The sequence below is a fragment of the Coccinella septempunctata genome, chromosome 7 (assembly GCF_907165205.1).
Source record: "Coccinella septempunctata chromosome 7, icCocSept1.1, whole genome shotgun sequence".
Lineage (NCBI taxonomy): Eukaryota > Metazoa > Arthropoda > Insecta > Coleoptera > Coccinellidae > Coccinella > Coccinella septempunctata.
Genome location: NC_058195.1, coordinates 15,177,967 through 15,194,907, shown reverse-complemented (window position 1 = coordinate 15,194,907; position 16,941 = coordinate 15,177,967). Strand labels below are relative to the sequence as shown.

Below are 16,941 nucleotides of genomic sequence, written 5' to 3'. Positions count from 1 at the left end.
CGTATAAACCTATATATTAAAATACTTCAGCTCAGTCAACTTTTAAATTCCCAAGTCTTTCAACGTGCGATGGTGGTGTAATGGTCAGCATAGTTGCCTTCCAAGCAGTTGATCCGGGTTCGATTCCCGGCCATCGCAACTTTTTTGTCCTGAAATTTCAAACCTATTCAGAAAATATTAGCCATCGCTATGGATTAAATTTGTTGAACTTTGAAGGAGTGAAGGATACACATTGCAAGTACCGAAGTTTTATTACAAAACTAAGATCATTATTTATTGATAAATTGAAAACAGGACTCATTTTTATTCCTGTCTATGAAATAATCCTGTCTAAATGACAAAATCCGTAAACAATTCTTTATTGAGATGACAATTTTAAATTTTAACTTATACGCGCAATATGTTGATTTTCTGTGGAAGATGTTCATTCATAGTGAGTGTAATTTAAAATTCAGAAGTGACTCTAAACATTTCACTTTCAGAAATCTCCAAGTATTCAAAATTTACAAAATTTATGTCGTAATCCCCAATATCGGGAGTTCTGCTGTGATAAGGGTAAAAAAGCCGATTTAGCAATAATTGGAGTAGGACCGGCTGGTCTCTTTGGATCCCTTAGAGCTGCACAAAATGGTATTAAACATGTGAGTATATATGCTCTCAAACAACAGCTGATCTCCCAGAATAATCAATGGTTACCAAAACGAACAAAACGCTCCTGGTAACTCTTTAGTGACTATAGTACATGGAGTTCTTAAATTTCAAGTTCATTAAAAGAGAACAGAACAAGATCATAACTATTGCTTTCAGATCGTGGTCATAGACAAATATCCCACTATGGGTGGTACATGCATAAATTATGGATGCATCCCAACAAAATGCTTGATGAAGTTTTCTCATTCTTACAGCCAGGTTAAGTCTGGATTTCTCGCCCTTCAAGGAGTTATCAGTAAGTGGTGAATGTCTTAGGAATACTCTATAGTGAACAGTGGTGGTCCAAAACATAGGATAAATTCGATAAAAATTCCAGCCTCTGAACCGAAACTGGATCTGGATCAGATGATGAGGACCAAAGCAAAAGTGATGAAAGAACTGAGCGACTACATGCAGAACTTGTTCAAAAGTCAAGGTATACACATTGTAAGGGGAAACGCTCGGATATGCGGCTGCAATCAAATCTCAGTAGACGGAAACGATGGAAAACAATCAGTCATAGAGGCTGAGAACATTCTCATCGCCACTGGTTCGGTTATACGTCAGTTTCCTGGAATAGAGGTAAATAAACGGTGATTATTGAACATACCCAGCCCCTTATGCTTCTGTGTTTATAATTCAAATGAGAGTTACCGATTTTTTTCATTTATACAGGGTGTTTCAGAAAACCTGAGCGCAATAATACTACTTATTATAATATAATACTTCCTTATTCTAAATAGGTACCTAACTTTTTCACTTGATATTTGCATTCTCTTGACAAGTCTTTTGTCATCTACTTAATTCCCTTTATAATGTGAATTGTATTTTATTGAATATAATTCAGAAAAATCCATATTTATTATAGATTTGGACAAACGTATTTGAAAATTCATCAGAAAAAACTACGATGATACATAAACTAAAATAAAATGAAGGCTATTCATTTCAAATTGACGCTCAAATCCTTATCCATCATCCATGCGATCGCAGCGACTCCTATTTTCTCCCTTTTTGGAGACACATTTAGTATGGCGATCGTTCTCCTTCTCTTCATTCTCCATAAGTAGAGTAAAGGCAGTGTGTTCATAGAACTATTTAGTTTTCGCATTTTAGATCGACGAGGAACGAATAGTTTCTTCGACTGGTGCTATTAATCTGAAAGAAGTCCCTAGGCGAATGGCAATTCTTGGAGCTGGCATCATATCCATAGAAATGGTGAGAATTCTTCAATATATTAACTCTAAACTCAACTTGAGTTGAGTCTCACAGTCTCACTCGACGTAATAAGGGATTAAATACTGTAGCAATATCATTTTTTGACCGCCAACATTTCACAAGTAATTTCAAAACTGATATAATCTAAGATATCAATTATGGACATTCATCGAGTATCGGCCACATCAATCCAAAATTCACTTAAGTCAAAACAAATTACAACAATCACATATTGCTAACCACTACGCGAAGAGATAGTCGCATTCGATTTTGGATTTTGGATTTTGTTAGCTCCTTCATCTTGAATGTTTTGTAGAGACGATTTGATCCCTATGAATTGAAACATTCTCTTTGAATTTATGTGTCTAGCTTTCCTTTTCAGGGATGTGTCTGGTCGAGGTTAGGATCAAAAGTGTCTATATTCACCCAGGATCAGATCATCATCGGCAATAAGTTGGATAAGGACATAAGAGATAAGTATCAGAAAATATTAGAAGAACAAGGACTGAAATTCATATTTGGAAAAAAAGTCTTGTGTGCTGTAAAGTGCGATAATTGCGTGAAATTTCAAATAGCGGACAAAGATGACAAGAACAAGGAGGAGGTATATTTGTTTGATCTTAATTTTGATTTGGCTGGGTTCATGATAAACAGGGTGTCCCAGGATTTATGGAAATGAATTGGGATATAGTTTTAAAATTTCAATAATGACGAAAAGTCTCAGAAACTTTTCTTTGAAGAGTTACGTTGCTTCAAAAGTGACCAATTGATTATGGATTTATTCCATTTTTTCAAAGGAAGAAAGGTAAAAGCAAATAAGAAACTGGTGGCATTTTTCCAATATAGATTTACCTAGAACTTTAAATCCTGCTGTAACTCATCCGCCATAGCTACAGAGGTTTGAAATCGCAAACCATTTTTTGTTTTCCACCATAACTTTTATTCAGGATTTGAATATTATCATTAAAAATTATGCTCTGACAAGAAGACTTTATTTGGAAACTTGAATGCTGTGGAGGGTGAGTTAGAAAATGAGATGTAGGTGGATCTCTGCAAATTTTTTTTTCTTTATCTCTGTCCTACATTAAAAAAAAATTAATAGAATCATAATCAAGTCTTCATCTTTGAAGCAACCTAACTTTTCAACGGAGCGTTTCTGGATACTCCTCAATAAACATTTTCCATAGCATATTGAGTTTCTGAAACTACATCCAAAATTATTCCCATTGATTCTGGGACACCCTGTCTAATAAAGACTAGGTATCGTAGTTTTATAAATTAAATATGCGATTATTTTGTGTATCCATTTATTGATTTAATAAACATTTCAGCCTTGAAAAAACAACCATCGGCTCTGAAACATCGACAAAGTTATAAGAGCTTGAGGCCCAGTTGCAGGAAAGTCTATTAAGATTTGATGTCCCGTCAAAATTTAAAACTGTCATTTTTGAAGGGGAAAATGGAGGATTAAGATTTTAATGATGTATTAAATTTTAATGGACTTTCCTGCAACTGGACGTGAATTATTAGTCCCTATTATAGACCAAGATGGAAATTCGGGATTTTCTTGAGCGTGTCAGATTAATATAAGGGGAGATACCTTGGACCCTGTAAAATATCTCTACCAAAAATCAAACCTGTAGATAGGGGGAATTGTCTAGGACCGCCTGTCAGAATAGTAAAAAAGACGAACAAATACAAGACGAACAATTACATATTGAAAAGTATATATTCTCTTAATCTGACAATTTAAGTAATGATTCAAGAATAACGGAAAAAATACATGTAATCTGACATTTTCAGGAAGTCGAAACAATAAAAATTGGCCATATTGTCACAAAAATCAGTTTTAATGAATTATCTCCTCTGCTGGGCTTCAAATTGTTTTCGCATTCATTATAAAAGTTGTAAATCATAGCATTTTCTACAAATTTATTCTACGTTTGAACGTTTTTGAGATATATGGCGATAAATATACATTAGACTGGGTTTCTACATTGACCTTGACCTTTCGAACGTGTGGCTAAGCTCCTTGCCCTCATCACCCTTTAGCTCGAAAAGTTGTATAGAATTTTATTATCTACAACTTTTATTATTAATACAAAACGCTTAGAGGAATAAGCAGGGAGATATTTAAAAAAAATGCTTTTTCATCTTCAAACTGTCAGATTAAGAAAACTTTTCCTGATTAGTGATTAGTATCAGCACGCCTGCAACACCGTGATTATGATTAACCATCTGTATGAAAATCTGACACGCTCGAGTATGTACCAGTAACGATATTTCACCATTTTCAAAGGACTGCTGTGACCTTGCATCAAGTCCGAATTGTCAGTCTCTTGAAAAGTAGCTTCCTCTGGGTCCAATTAACATATCGTCTAAATTTCTTTAGTATTTTCAACTCTTCCGTACGGCCAGACCCACCACGCAAACTGTCAGATTAACATGAATTTGTTATCAGAGACACGTAAAACATACAGTATCTTAATCTGACACCTTCGAGTATATACACCTGACGTGTTTTTTTTACATCTTTGAGAACTTGCAGACACACTCCCCACCGCTGGAAATGCATACATCATATGGAAACTTTTTTCTTTCTCCCATCTAATCTTCAAAATCCACTAGGTCCCCAGGACGCTCGAGTAAATCCCAATTTGGCATCGTCGGCTCCCCAACTACTACGATACCTCATTTCAATCTTAATTTTAATATGTCCTGAATCATAGTTTTCTTCCACTACCTGCTTTTATATTCATTATATTGTTTCTTCAAAAATAATACTCATAAAGTTGAAGAGAAAATGAAATATCATGAGCTTTTTTGAAGGAAATGGCTTTATTCCTTTTATTCATTCTAGTATTTTCAATTTTTTCGACAAACACAACAAAAAATTCATTCTTTTCATGCCTGGAAAAAATTGAAAGGAAGTAAAAAATGAACGGATCAAAACTATTTTTAATGAATTTTTATCTAGTGATTTGATATTTTTATGTGAACTTCTGGAAGAGAAGTCTTCATCGTCAAAGTCATGCCAGCCTCACCCCAAATAGTAAATAACCTTCGCGGACCAACCCATTGGTTGTTTACTTTTTTACTGTCGCTTATATCGACAAATGAAGACGTTCGTAGACATCTTTTTCTATGTTTTCTTCCAGTTAGAGTGTGACGTATTGATGGTAGCTGTCGGAAGGATCCCATACACTTGCGGCCTCGGACTGGAGAGGGTCGGCATTGAAACAGACCAAGCGGGATTCATCCCTGTGCAGAAAAATTATCAAACGTGTGTTCCAAATTTCTATGCTGCTGGAGACGTAACTCTTGGACCTATGACGGCTCACAAGGCTATAGAAGATGGTGACATCACTTTTATTCTTCAATTTAATTGTTCCACGTTTCTTTCCAAGCTTTCTTGATTCCTGATGGTCACTTAACTTTTGTTTGAAACTTTTTCTATCTAATATTCGAAAGATATTCATAAAGTATTTCCACATTATCGCATCACCGAAAAAAATCGACTTGTCTATTCTATGATCAGAAATACTTCAGATTGTGGTCACGAATGATAAGCAAAATAAAAGAGTCAAAAAATTTATTAATAGCTCAGACTGGGGTTTTTCCCTAAGAAATTAGAGGGCTAATGGTGGGAGAGGGGGAGAAATATTAGTTCTCTTTATTTCTCGCCTGGTTTTGTTCATACATCTTAGTTTCACTCATTGATTTATGATCTGTTAAAAGCGGTATTCACTGCGAAATGGGCAGCACCTTGGTGTCCTACAATTACATTTAAAGTATACGCATTTTCCAAAGAATCACCCTGTATTTGAATATTGAGGATAAAAGTGCCACTTGGGAACATTGCAAGGCCTAACCATGCTCGAAGAAACAACATTCCCAAACACAGGTCCTGATCGCCTTACTTCGACACGTGGGGTTGAAAATATATAATAACAAAAAACATTCGTATTACCACTCATACAACACATGAATAAATAAGCTCTATCTCTTCTCAGAACAAAAAAGAAGTACTGGGTACACATTTTTAGGGTTTAGATTATACACCAAACTGCTGGTTTAAGCCTGAAAAAACTAGACGTCTTAAATTGTATCCGTTTTTGTAGGATTTTTATTTTATATTCATATTATTTCATACTGGTATTTGCACGTTTTTTTTTCCTTTGCAGACAAAATTTTTTCTCGACATAAGCTATAATGTTCTGTTAAAATTAGCATTTGATCTCATCTATTTTGTCTGCAGGGATTTTAATGGTAGACGGTTTATGCGGTAGGGAGGTGAGCCTAGACCTCAATAACATTCCCATGGCCATTTACACCCATCCCGAAGCAGCTTGTGTTGGTAAAACTGAAGAAGAGTTGAAAAAGGAGAATCATCCATATAGGGTAAAGAATTCAAGTCGAACTAACTTAAAGCAAAATTGTAAACTGACCCATTTCGAAAACGAAAAATTGTGTATAATCTTCACGGAATATTTGAGCCATAAATATTGATAGTTACAGTAGAGTCGGCACTGTTATGGTTCAAGTTTCCGCGAAATCAATCACAGTAGTATTTCAAATTCTATTTTACAGTTTAACAAATCCTGGTATTAAGAGTTTTCTCAGCTCAACAGAATAATGAATTATATGATTTTTACTTACAAAAGTTTTAAACCATGGCACGTGTTTTGCTGTCATAATAGCATCTAGCATCTTCAGATGGGTGCAGCCTATATTTGGCACCGAAGGAGAAGATATATAAATAATCATTCTTCTCTACTTCTGAATATCTAAAGGGTGTAATGATAGTTTCCAGAACATTCAGAGCAATTTCAGAGTAGGTACAAATCGGACTAGAGTGGGTAATAGAATAGTAGATTCGAGAACATTCAGACCAGTGTTACCTTCACATGTCTGAAAACTTTAATGTGATAGCACCAATCGTGGTTTAACAACCCTGTTAGTGAAAATCATATAATTCTGTTTTTGGAACTCCGACCACATCAGTTCAAGATATGGAGGTGTCAGTATTTCTGGAATTGAATGAATGAAAAAGCATTAAAATGAAATAACCTCATTATTTAATCAAAATTTTGTTTTCAGGTTTCTTGGTCTACCTTCAAAACTTGCGCAAGGGCACGAACAGATTTGGATACTACTGGTTATATAAAGGCGCTCATTTGCGCTAAAACAGATCGTATTTTAGGTACCCATATAATAGGAGATCAGGCTGGAGAAATAATCAATGAAGTTACTTTAGCACAACAGTATGGTTTGACAGCCGAGCATGTAGCGAGAGTCGTCCATGCCCATCCCACGTATGCCAAAATGTTAAAAACCACCTTTTCTCATTGATTGGACCCCAGAGAAATAAATGGTGTGATAAAAACATTCCAAGTGTGTTTTACTTACGTTTTTATTTTGCTCATGTTACATTCTCAATGTTAAAGAGCTATAAACTTGTGTTTTATATCTACAGCAGACCAACCTGAAATGACCTTAACCAATCTCATAAAACTGAAAATTTAGACAATATTGGCATAAATCATGAAACAAGGAACAGAGGAAGCAAGGAACACTGTTTTAATATCTTCAACAAAATTATCTAACATAACCTATCCCTATCATAAAAAAAACAGCCAATGTCACGCGGTTATGACAAGGTGCTGTTTTTCATCTGAGCAAAGGAATAACTGAATAAGGTGACGTCAAAATAGAAGGGGGATTTACCATTCACTCCTCCATAATGAAACCTACAAATATCTTGGAACGAAACATAGAACCGCTCTGAAGACAACCAGAATGCAGGAAGCCTAAACAGCTAGCTACATCTCGACTAATCTGTGTACAAAAGAGACTTTCATTGATCTTTCCCCCATTGACCTATTAAAATTGAAGTCGCATATGATTTTGATTTAGTGGAATCCTCAGAACTCGATGAGACTATAGATGAACGTCTCGAAGTCTTCAACGAACTGTTCTATCGAGACTAGAAGCATTCAAATGACGCTATCGGAGTACCGGTAGATTCGGGTGACTTGAGACAGTCCTGTAACTTGGGACAATTACCCCCCTTCCCTATTTCTTTGTTTCTTACCATTTATGGGTGAAGGGACAAACTTATAAGAATATGTAGCGTCATTTCAGTTAGTTTAACAATTAATTCCTGTTGAGTTTGCCGTGACCAGAGCGTTTGAATTGACAGGAAGAATTAACGAATTCAGGAGAGTAAAAGCGCGTTTTTTTGTGGCCCTTATACTTTGTAGTGTCCTGTACATGTGTTTCACTTTGTGCATGTGTAATTTTTTTTTCTGGATACATGGGATATTGGGATATTAGATATGTCATGAAACAAGGTTGTTTACATATCAAACGGCAACACAGATCTCATTAATTTATTTCGTTGTTTCATAGGGTGACTTGGGAAAATGCCTCGTTCATACCAATAATAACACTATTGGCAAAGATTATATAGTAGAAAGATAGGAAACACCCGACTACATTTTGGCCAGTGAAAACACATTTGACAATGAGATGGCGCTGAAAACGTGCTGTCAATACAGAAAACTGTTCAATAACAGTTTTCTGTTTTATAATTGAATGGCGCGAAATTCGAATTCTATTCCTTGTGTTGAATTTCAATATCGACTTTGTTGAGACCAGAAAACGTAGATCCTGAGCAATGAAACGAAAGTATGGTTTTGTTTTGTGTGTAGGATGTTAGTTTCAATCATCATTTCAGTGTCAAAGAATTTCAGCACGGGGGTCGGACCTCTTCTCGTTTGGTATTTCTATGGCTCTATATCGAAAATAGCGCAACAGAGTAAATCCGGGTTGTCCACGGTGTCGAAAGAACGATTTGCCTGTAGCGTTGAGTATGGAAAATATTTATATTCTATGGCCTGTAGGTATATCAGTTATTTCTATGTATTTCAATTCAAGTTTGACAATTTTTCTTAATAAGTTTTCATTCCCAGTATCTTTTCTGAAAGGATATTATTCGTATTTTTTTAATAGACATGAAAGATAGAGAGATCGGGTCTTTGCTGTTTTTAACGGATAAGAGTTACACAAGAATAATGGGACACTTGCGTCGCAAAGAGATAGAAAATGAAGCAGTTCAAAGAGAAATAGCTTACAAGAGACACTTGAAGGAACGATCAGCTGCGATGGCTGAAAAATGGCCGGATTCAATACAAGTGAGGCTACTTTCTTCATAATGAATAGAAGTGTAAGATCATACCAGCCCATAAATCGTATTGTATATACTTCTTGTTAACTGAAAGGTTGGCAAATTTTTCACCCCTATGTTTTTTTTGAAATCCAATAAATTTGATAATAAATATAGGAAGGTACATTCATGAACTGACGACGATCAGTATACATAATGATCATTACATTGCATAAAGTTAATAAAGTGTTATTTTATTCCATGTTGTAGAGATATCTTTTTCACAGGATATTTTTACAGTGGCAACTTCTTAATTTGAGCTGATAAAATCGTATATAGCATAAAACTAATACCACACAGAACAATAAGATTTTTTCGTTTTATTGGTTAAAATCTCAATTCTTTCATGTTACGACAGTCTCGCAAGTCGCTCCACTACTCTTTTGTTTTACAGTACACTGTCCATATACATTAATGTATGTGTGAATTTTTGTTAACTTCACAATTCTTCTTTCAATATTTTGCTATGATTATTGCCATAAAACTAAGGTTTCATTTTTTACTTTGTTTTAAACAGTGGCAGTCTCTAACTTTGAATAAATTCAGTACATATGGTTTTTTTGTTGTAACTTGTGAATGTGCGCAGACACGTCGATTGGTATGTGAAATTTTTTTAAATACGACACATGTTTGCCTTGCAATAGCATCTTTACTTAGGTGGGTGAAGGTGAACTAGTTTACCTTTTGAATGTCTCTGTTTTAAACAGAGTATTGAGTATTAAACCCATGGGTTTAATACTCAATGGTTTTAATAAATTTTGCCCTAGTTAGAGACTTGTACTGTATAAAATACTCATACGAATCCAGTGCTTTTGGTATTGTAGAATATAAAAAACAGAGAACAAGAACGAAGAGAAATGAAGGAGCAGCTCTTGGAGCAGATGCGCAACGAACAATCAGAATATTACAAGGAATTCCATAGGCAAGAAAGAAAGAAATATCTTGCCGATATCAGGGAGAAGATGAAAATGAAGAGACAACCGACATCCTTCCTATCCACCGCCCTACTAGAGTCGCATATACGCGCTGAAAATGCGGCTAATATCAAGCTGAGGAAAGAAATAAAACGTGAAGAGGAGGAGAAGGAAGCCAAATGGGTTGAATCGATGTATAAAGATGTAGAAGAGTATAGATCAAGCGAGGAAGTGAAAAAATGCAGAGCACGTGAAAAGTCCAAGCTGCTGCAAGCTTTTCAGCTGAAACAGTAAGTTTCCAGAGTTCAGAGGTCTGAAGATTTTGAGGGCTTTCGGGGTAAACCTTCATCCACCCATCTTGGTGGCTGAAGGTAAACCGACACCCACCTGAAGATGCTATTGAGATAGCAAAACACTTGCACGACGTCTGCCAATTAGATTGATCCCTTTTTAAGGATTTAGTTCTTGATAAATCTGCATAAACTCATCATTAAAAGTTTTCCATATGTCTCCAAGGTTGCGTTCACAAACTTACCCTAAGAGTAGAGTATGAGTATGATCATGCTTAGAGCGCATACTCCGAGGAAGAAAAAATTGGTTCGTAAACGCTTCGAGTAGTAAGAGCCATTAAGATGTCTCTGGTAAGAGCTTAGTTAGAGTAAGTTTGTGAACGTAACCCATACTGTCCATACACCATATCCATCTTTTTTCTTGACCTCAACAATGATGAAAATGCAAAAAATTGCCCCGGGTGAGGATCGAACTCACGACCTTAAGATTATGAGACTTACGCGCTGCCTACTGCGCTACCGAGGCCATATCCATATAGGTTGGAACCCAGTTTTTGAAGTATAAACTAAGCTGAAAAAATTTATATTCACATAAAAAGATAACACTCTTATTTCTCTTAGAATTGAAGATAAGCTGAAGCATGATCAGGAAGAAAAGGACAACAGGTTGGAAGAAGAGAGAGATGATTTAAAAAAATCGCAGGACGAAATTGAACAACGAAGGTATAACGAATTGGAAGACGTGAGTACAGTATAAATTCCATATATTCACAAAAATTCTGAATGGGTACAGGGTACAGTGACTCTAACAATAGTCAATGCATAATTGGGAAACCCACAGTGACATCTCTGGGGATAGACATTATTCAGACAGTATGAAAAGGTGGCGGCACTTAATCCTTCTAATTAGCATTATGGCGCTCGGTGCTGCGGGTTGAAAATACCTCTGTACATGCTACGAAACTCTGGAATATGTTCAAAAATGAAATTATTCAATCTCAACCTTACTAAACTAATAAGAAGAAGAAATCTACGGGATCCTACCCTATTTCTCATTGAGGAATCTGTAATCAGTTTTTAGACGAATTATAACAAAAGCAACAAAGATTATAGGGTTCCATAATCAGAGTTTAGAAAATGAAAAGAAAGAAGGTTCCTTTTCTGATCTGTGATATCACTAAAGACTCTTGTGCACGTGTTCAAAATTTACTATCAGTTCAAAGCTTCGCTCAGTTTTTTACTATTCAATATTTCTTATTGATTGAAGGAAAATTAACGGCATGCAGGCAAATTATTGAATACCAAAAAATAGACAGGACTCGAGTCCTTTTACTTTTACGGAATACAATAATCTGTCTATGCCGTTAATTTTCCTTCGATATATTACTGGGACTCTCTTGTCTCTCTTCTGGATTTCTTCTTCTTCATAATACCCCATAAAAATGGTACCTAATTGCAGTTCATGTGATAGCAGTAAAGTTTTTAGTTTTTATAAATCATTTTTCTTAGTATCAAGGCAAAGTATATTTCGAAATATAAGAAAAAAATTATCCGAAAGCAACGTAGTTGAAGTGAAAGAATGAAAAAAGGCCATTTCAACAATTATTTATTCCCAGAGATAAATATGCTGTATCTAGAATAATATAGTTAGTCCTCTACACAAGAAGAGATAAGTTTGAGATTATTAGTGAGCGTTCAATATTATCGTAAAATCTAAAATCTGGTAGTTATCAGACCAATGGCAACGCCAACTCCTATCCTGTCAGTCCTGTATCCAACTCCAACAGATTCTGAGACTGAGGATGACAGATAATCATGACACATTGCATTGTATTACACTTAAATTATTCCCTTACCTTGAACTCAAGAAAGTTGCTGATTTTCTATCTACGGGAATAAGGAAATAATTTAAGGATGAGTATAAACCGTAACATTAGAATTCTATGTTTCAACTTCTAAGTTGAAGTTTTTTCTGAAACTTTTTAGGGTTTCCACTCCCAATCTCTGGAATAAAATCAATAAAAAATCGAATTAATCCATTTGCTCCTGCGTAAATGCTTGCTTTAATTTTTCAGGAGCAAATCAAGTGGAAAAAAATTTTGCCTGACAATGAACTGAAAAAAATACTTTGAAATTATAGTTATGTATAGTAACATTTCGGAGTCCGTAGCAGACGTGAAATATAAACTGATGTATTTTTGTTTATCGGAAGGCAGACGATAATTTCAACTCCACAGAGGCTTCCTTGTCGTTATGCGCTCCTAATATTTTGGTACCTTAAACCGAGGTTAGTTAAACCGAGTTTAAGTTTAAACCCCGGGTTAAACGGCACGGAACAGAGGATCCTCACACACTTGGGTTTATATTTGTCGCCGCCGAATACTAAAATCTGTAATTCCCCTAGCTAGCCACATTCGACACGAAGATTTCAGCTAAATTATTTTTTGTAATCGGTTGATGATTATAATATATGGGAAATACTGGAGAGTTGAACAACTTTTCACTCTGAAGCAACTTAAGTTGTATCTGTAAATGGTAGCAACTCTTTTTTTTGCATAAAGATATCGTGCCCACATAGGTAACGATAGATAAGAGTAGAGTAATGGGGAGAGGAATATTTTGAGTACTGCAAATCTTTTATTAGGAATCGAAAATTGGCTCATGTCTCCCTAACCCATGGGAGAGTTGAACAGGGGGCGAGAGAAACTTGACCATAAGTTTGTTTATCATTTTACATTGAAAGAAAACAATTTCCTATGACCAACGATTCTCTCTGTCAAGGTTTTCATTTTTAAATGTATCAGCGTATGAAATACATATTTTTTATTTCAGAGCCTCTCTCACTTCTTTCCCAGATGTTTTTTACTTTTTTGAAGCTTTGTATATTTTTTTATATTTATTTCTATTATTCAATTTTCTTTTTTTGAAGCAATGTATATTCCAAGCTTAGTGCGGGAAACTTAGACCACTGACTATGTCTCCTGACATGGGTCAAGTCTCCCGCACTCCCTTTTAGTCTATTCAACAGACATTCCTTAAAACTTTTACAGCAATTATTAAAAAGGCTCATCGTTTGTAAAAAAATATTAATCAATGAAAGGAATAAAAGTAAATAACACCACGCACCTATTAAACTTTTCAGACAGTGTAACAAACAAACATTATTCAATTTCTTACTTCCTAACAACAAAATCAATCACGTTCAACCCCTCTCATTTCCGAACTGTTCTGATGGCGGCCAAAATGAAGCCGCCACTAGTTGTGCCTTGTTAGGAGTATGTCGCAAGCTATTTACGATACCGGTAGCGCGAAATTTGAAATGTTTAAGGTGGTTCAAGTATCCTACCTGTGCAAGTGTCCCGGACTTACCCTACAAAGTGAATCATTGGTAAATGGGCGGAAGCTAATGGTAGATAGAGGACATTGAGGTAGGTAAGTCAGAATTCAGAATAACCTATAATTAAAGGGTCTACCTCTCTTTATAATCAAGTTACAGAGTGTTCTATTGATTTTGCTAATTTTTTCAATTACCCATAACTTTCGGAACATCCCATATATTTTGATAATATTTGGTACGTTTCTTCTCCGCATCAGCTAGTTTATACTGTCATAGTAACTGATTTTGTTTTCGGGTCCGGCTTAGGACAAAAAGATAAATAATGTTGATCTCAAAAAAAAACACCCTGTATAATAAAATTCCTTATATTTGATATGATATTCGAGAAAAGGAGGGAAAACTGAAAAAATGTATTTCGCGTACATTCTTCCACATGAGATTTTAATACTCAATAAACGTAGTCAAATGAATTTTCAGACAAAATTGTAACCAAAATTTTATAAAACACAATTTAATTTGGCATTTGGTAATTTTCCTCATTTAATCGAATCTTCAGCGTCTTCTGATCAGGCCCTTATTTTTTAAGTCTCAAACTTGAAACACCAAGAATGAAGGGATTTGTGTTTGGATTTAGATTGTTATAATTTCGTTGAAAACGATAACATTTATTTAAGAGATATCAGACCTTTGCTTTAGTAGTGTTTAGTGGCCCAAAATATTCAATTAAATTGGAAAAATTGATAAATATCGAAAAAAATTCAACTTTTTTGAAATTTTGGTCACTGCGTTGTCTGAATATTCAGATTTGACTAGGTATATTAATTGAGTATTAAGTGCTAAAATTCCTTGTTCCCTTTGGTTCTTCTGCTTTCATCGAATATCCTATCAAATTCAAGCATTCTTCATATCTATACATTTTGTCGATTTTGTGTGGATACTTATTTATCATTTTTTTCTAGACCGGTCCTAAAAAAACAGTTAGTATGTCAGTATGAACTAGTTGTTGAGAAGAATAAAAGCACGAAATATCATCAAAATATATAGGGCTAGTTCGAAAGTTATGGATGTTTGAAGAAATTGACAAAATCAATTAAACACTCTGTATCTGGATTAGAGAGGTGTAGATCATTTAAATAAAGGTTATTCTGACTCACCCCCATGCCCTCTATCTACTCCCAGCTTCCACCCATTTACCATTGAATAACTTGATTTTTTTGTTGTCTCATCTTTTATGTTGTTTTCTGTTTTTGGGAAGTAAAAAAACTTTTTTTGGAATTACCCCTCTAAAACAATTTATTGGAAACGCTCCTGTTCCGAAGATAAAAAGTGGAAATTTTTCAAAATATTTATTATTCCTAAAGCATACCTAATAAATATAAATTTTAGTTCAGAAATCGAAAAAAGGGAATGAGAAAATACATGCACTCACAGCATCAGAAGAAGGAAAGGGAAAAAAATATCCTCAAGACGGAAGATGCAGAATTAACCGAAGTCTGTAACATATACAATGAGTTCAATATGACTAGAAGATGTCGAATAGATAACCAAAAGAAACAGGTATGACGTCCACTCAGATTTTGAATTGTATTTTTCTAACAATAAAAACATGACAGGAATTAATGGATGCCAACGAAGCTAGACAAAAATTGGGCCTTTCAAACAAACAAGTAGATGACAATAAGGAGGAGAAGCAAAATGAAATTCTAGCAAAGCAGCATATGGAACAAGAAGAACAGTAAAAAATATTTAAATAAATAAAAACATATTTGTAAAAGAATTATTCGATTCAACATTTCAGATATCATCGAGAAAAAGAAAAAGAGGCCAAACGTAGGGTTGAAATGCAGAAAGAAATGGATAAATTTTACTCTGATTCCATCTCGAGGAAGCAGCAGAGGGAAAATGAAATGGCTGAGGTATTGCGATATAAGAGGGCAGAACGAATCAAGGACATGGAAGAAATAAATAAATATGACGACATGAAAAAGAAGAGAATTCGAAATTCCGAAATAGAATTTACGAAAGAGTGGGAAAAACAAATCGTGAAATATTCTGTTTTGAAAAATGAAACATATTTGTCTGACTATGTGTTTTCAGGAAGAGAAAAAAGAATTTGATAGCAAGAAGAATCCCCAGAAAATCGTGCGTGACATTCATGAAGTTGAAGATGAAAAATTTTTCCTATACTCGAAAGATGTCCTAGAGCATGCAAGAAAAAAGGGATTTGATGATCAGCCCATAACGAGGGAAATAAATGTAAGCCGAATTAAATTAATCGAACTTTTTACATACCAATACCAATAATGATCTGTCTCTGACGATGAAGAATTGACGATAAATTTAAACCCGTATCTTATTAAATTACATAATTTTATTCTATTTTTACATTTAAAGACGACATAATTCAACTCATAGCAACAAGGGTGAGTTGAAAACATATCATTAAAAGTCTTCATTAATGAGTGATTACGTGTACATTAAAGAGAGCTATCAATATGTGGTCGGAGGAAAAATCTTTTAATCAACTCGTTTATTAATTTATCGATCAATGATTTCGCATGTTAAGATAAATCAATCATCAATTGCTATCCTCAATAAACTAGTTGATTGAATAACTATTATCGCATGATCTGAAGGTTGATAAGTATGGATTTATTTCTAGAAATACTGCAAGAATAATCGACTACCACCTTATCCAGAATGCTTGGACTCGGTAGAAGCACTCCCACCAGCATTAGAGAAAAGTGCAGTAAAATTACCCAAAATATGATTTGGAAAAATACGCACCTTTTGTGTGTACCAGTTCATAGCCTCTTAATGAGTGTCTGACAAAATGTGGGAGGTTCATTTTTATATTTATATCTTTATTTTTACTCAATATTTTATATATAATTGTAGCTATAACTATTAATGCAAAATAAACTTGACGATTGGCTGTTATAAAAGCAATTTATTTATTCAGATTCAGAAATATGTACAAATAATTGTGACCCTTAAAAAACATTATTGAGTAGAATCATTGAGTGATTGATTTGGATCAATACATAGTAAAATAACGCCTTCATATAGGCAGATAGTCTTCCTGCTAGGTACATGTCTCCATTGTTCATTTTTTTTTACGTTAAAGTTTTGCATTAGTTTTCTCCGAAATGTACTCGGAAATGTAGGTACCGTTGAAAAAAGTTTTTTACTATTGTGCCCCAAATTTAAATAACGAAAGTTCGGATTTCTGTTTGAGGGGGCTATAGACATGTTCACTCCCCC

General features: G+C 34.7%; 2 protein-coding genes and 2 non-coding genes across 5 annotated transcripts; 3 read left to right on the top strand and 1 right to left on the bottom strand.

The window, feature by feature from the left end:
* Positions 1–66: 66 nt before the first annotated feature.
* On the top strand, positions 67–138 carry Trnag-ucc. Its single transcript has one exon. It is a non-coding gene; the product is annotated as a tRNA-Gly (tRNA).
* A 161-nt stretch (positions 139–299) lies between these two features.
* LOC123317064 (dihydrolipoyl dehydrogenase, mitochondrial-like) lies at positions 300–7,296 on the top strand. Of its 2 annotated transcripts, XM_044903423.1 has the most exons (9): positions 300–433; positions 483–641; positions 808–946; positions 1,028–1,272; positions 1,807–1,908; positions 2,291–2,512; positions 5,067–5,265; positions 6,167–6,309; positions 7,009–7,296. In XM_044903423.1, exons 1-9 carry the CDS (start codon positions 401–403, stop codon positions 7,258–7,260), a joined length of 1,494 nt encoding a protein of 497 aa, XP_044759358.1. In that variant the 5' UTR covers positions 300–400; the 3' UTR covers positions 7,261–7,296. The 2 variants fall into 2 exon arrangements, with proteins under 2 accessions (XP_044759358.1, XP_044759359.1); XM_044903424.1 differs by lacking the exon at positions 300–433 and having other exon boundaries at positions 489–641; positions 906–946.
* Positions 7,297–8,842: 1,546 nt separating this feature from the next.
* LOC123317157 (trichohyalin-like) lies at positions 8,843–16,622 on the top strand. The gene is made up of 8 exons (XM_044903545.1): positions 8,843–9,104; positions 9,961–10,340; positions 10,962–11,082; positions 15,064–15,234; positions 15,291–15,412; positions 15,476–15,719; positions 15,775–15,933; positions 16,340–16,622. Exons 1-8 carry the CDS (start codon positions 8,925–8,927, stop codon positions 16,445–16,447), a joined length of 1,485 nt encoding a protein of 494 aa, XP_044759480.1. The 5' UTR covers positions 8,843–8,924; the 3' UTR covers positions 16,448–16,622.
* Positions 10,794–10,866, bottom strand: Trnam-cau. Its single transcript has one exon. It is a non-coding gene; the product is annotated as a tRNA-Met (tRNA).
* Positions 16,623–16,941: the final 319 nt, after the last annotated feature.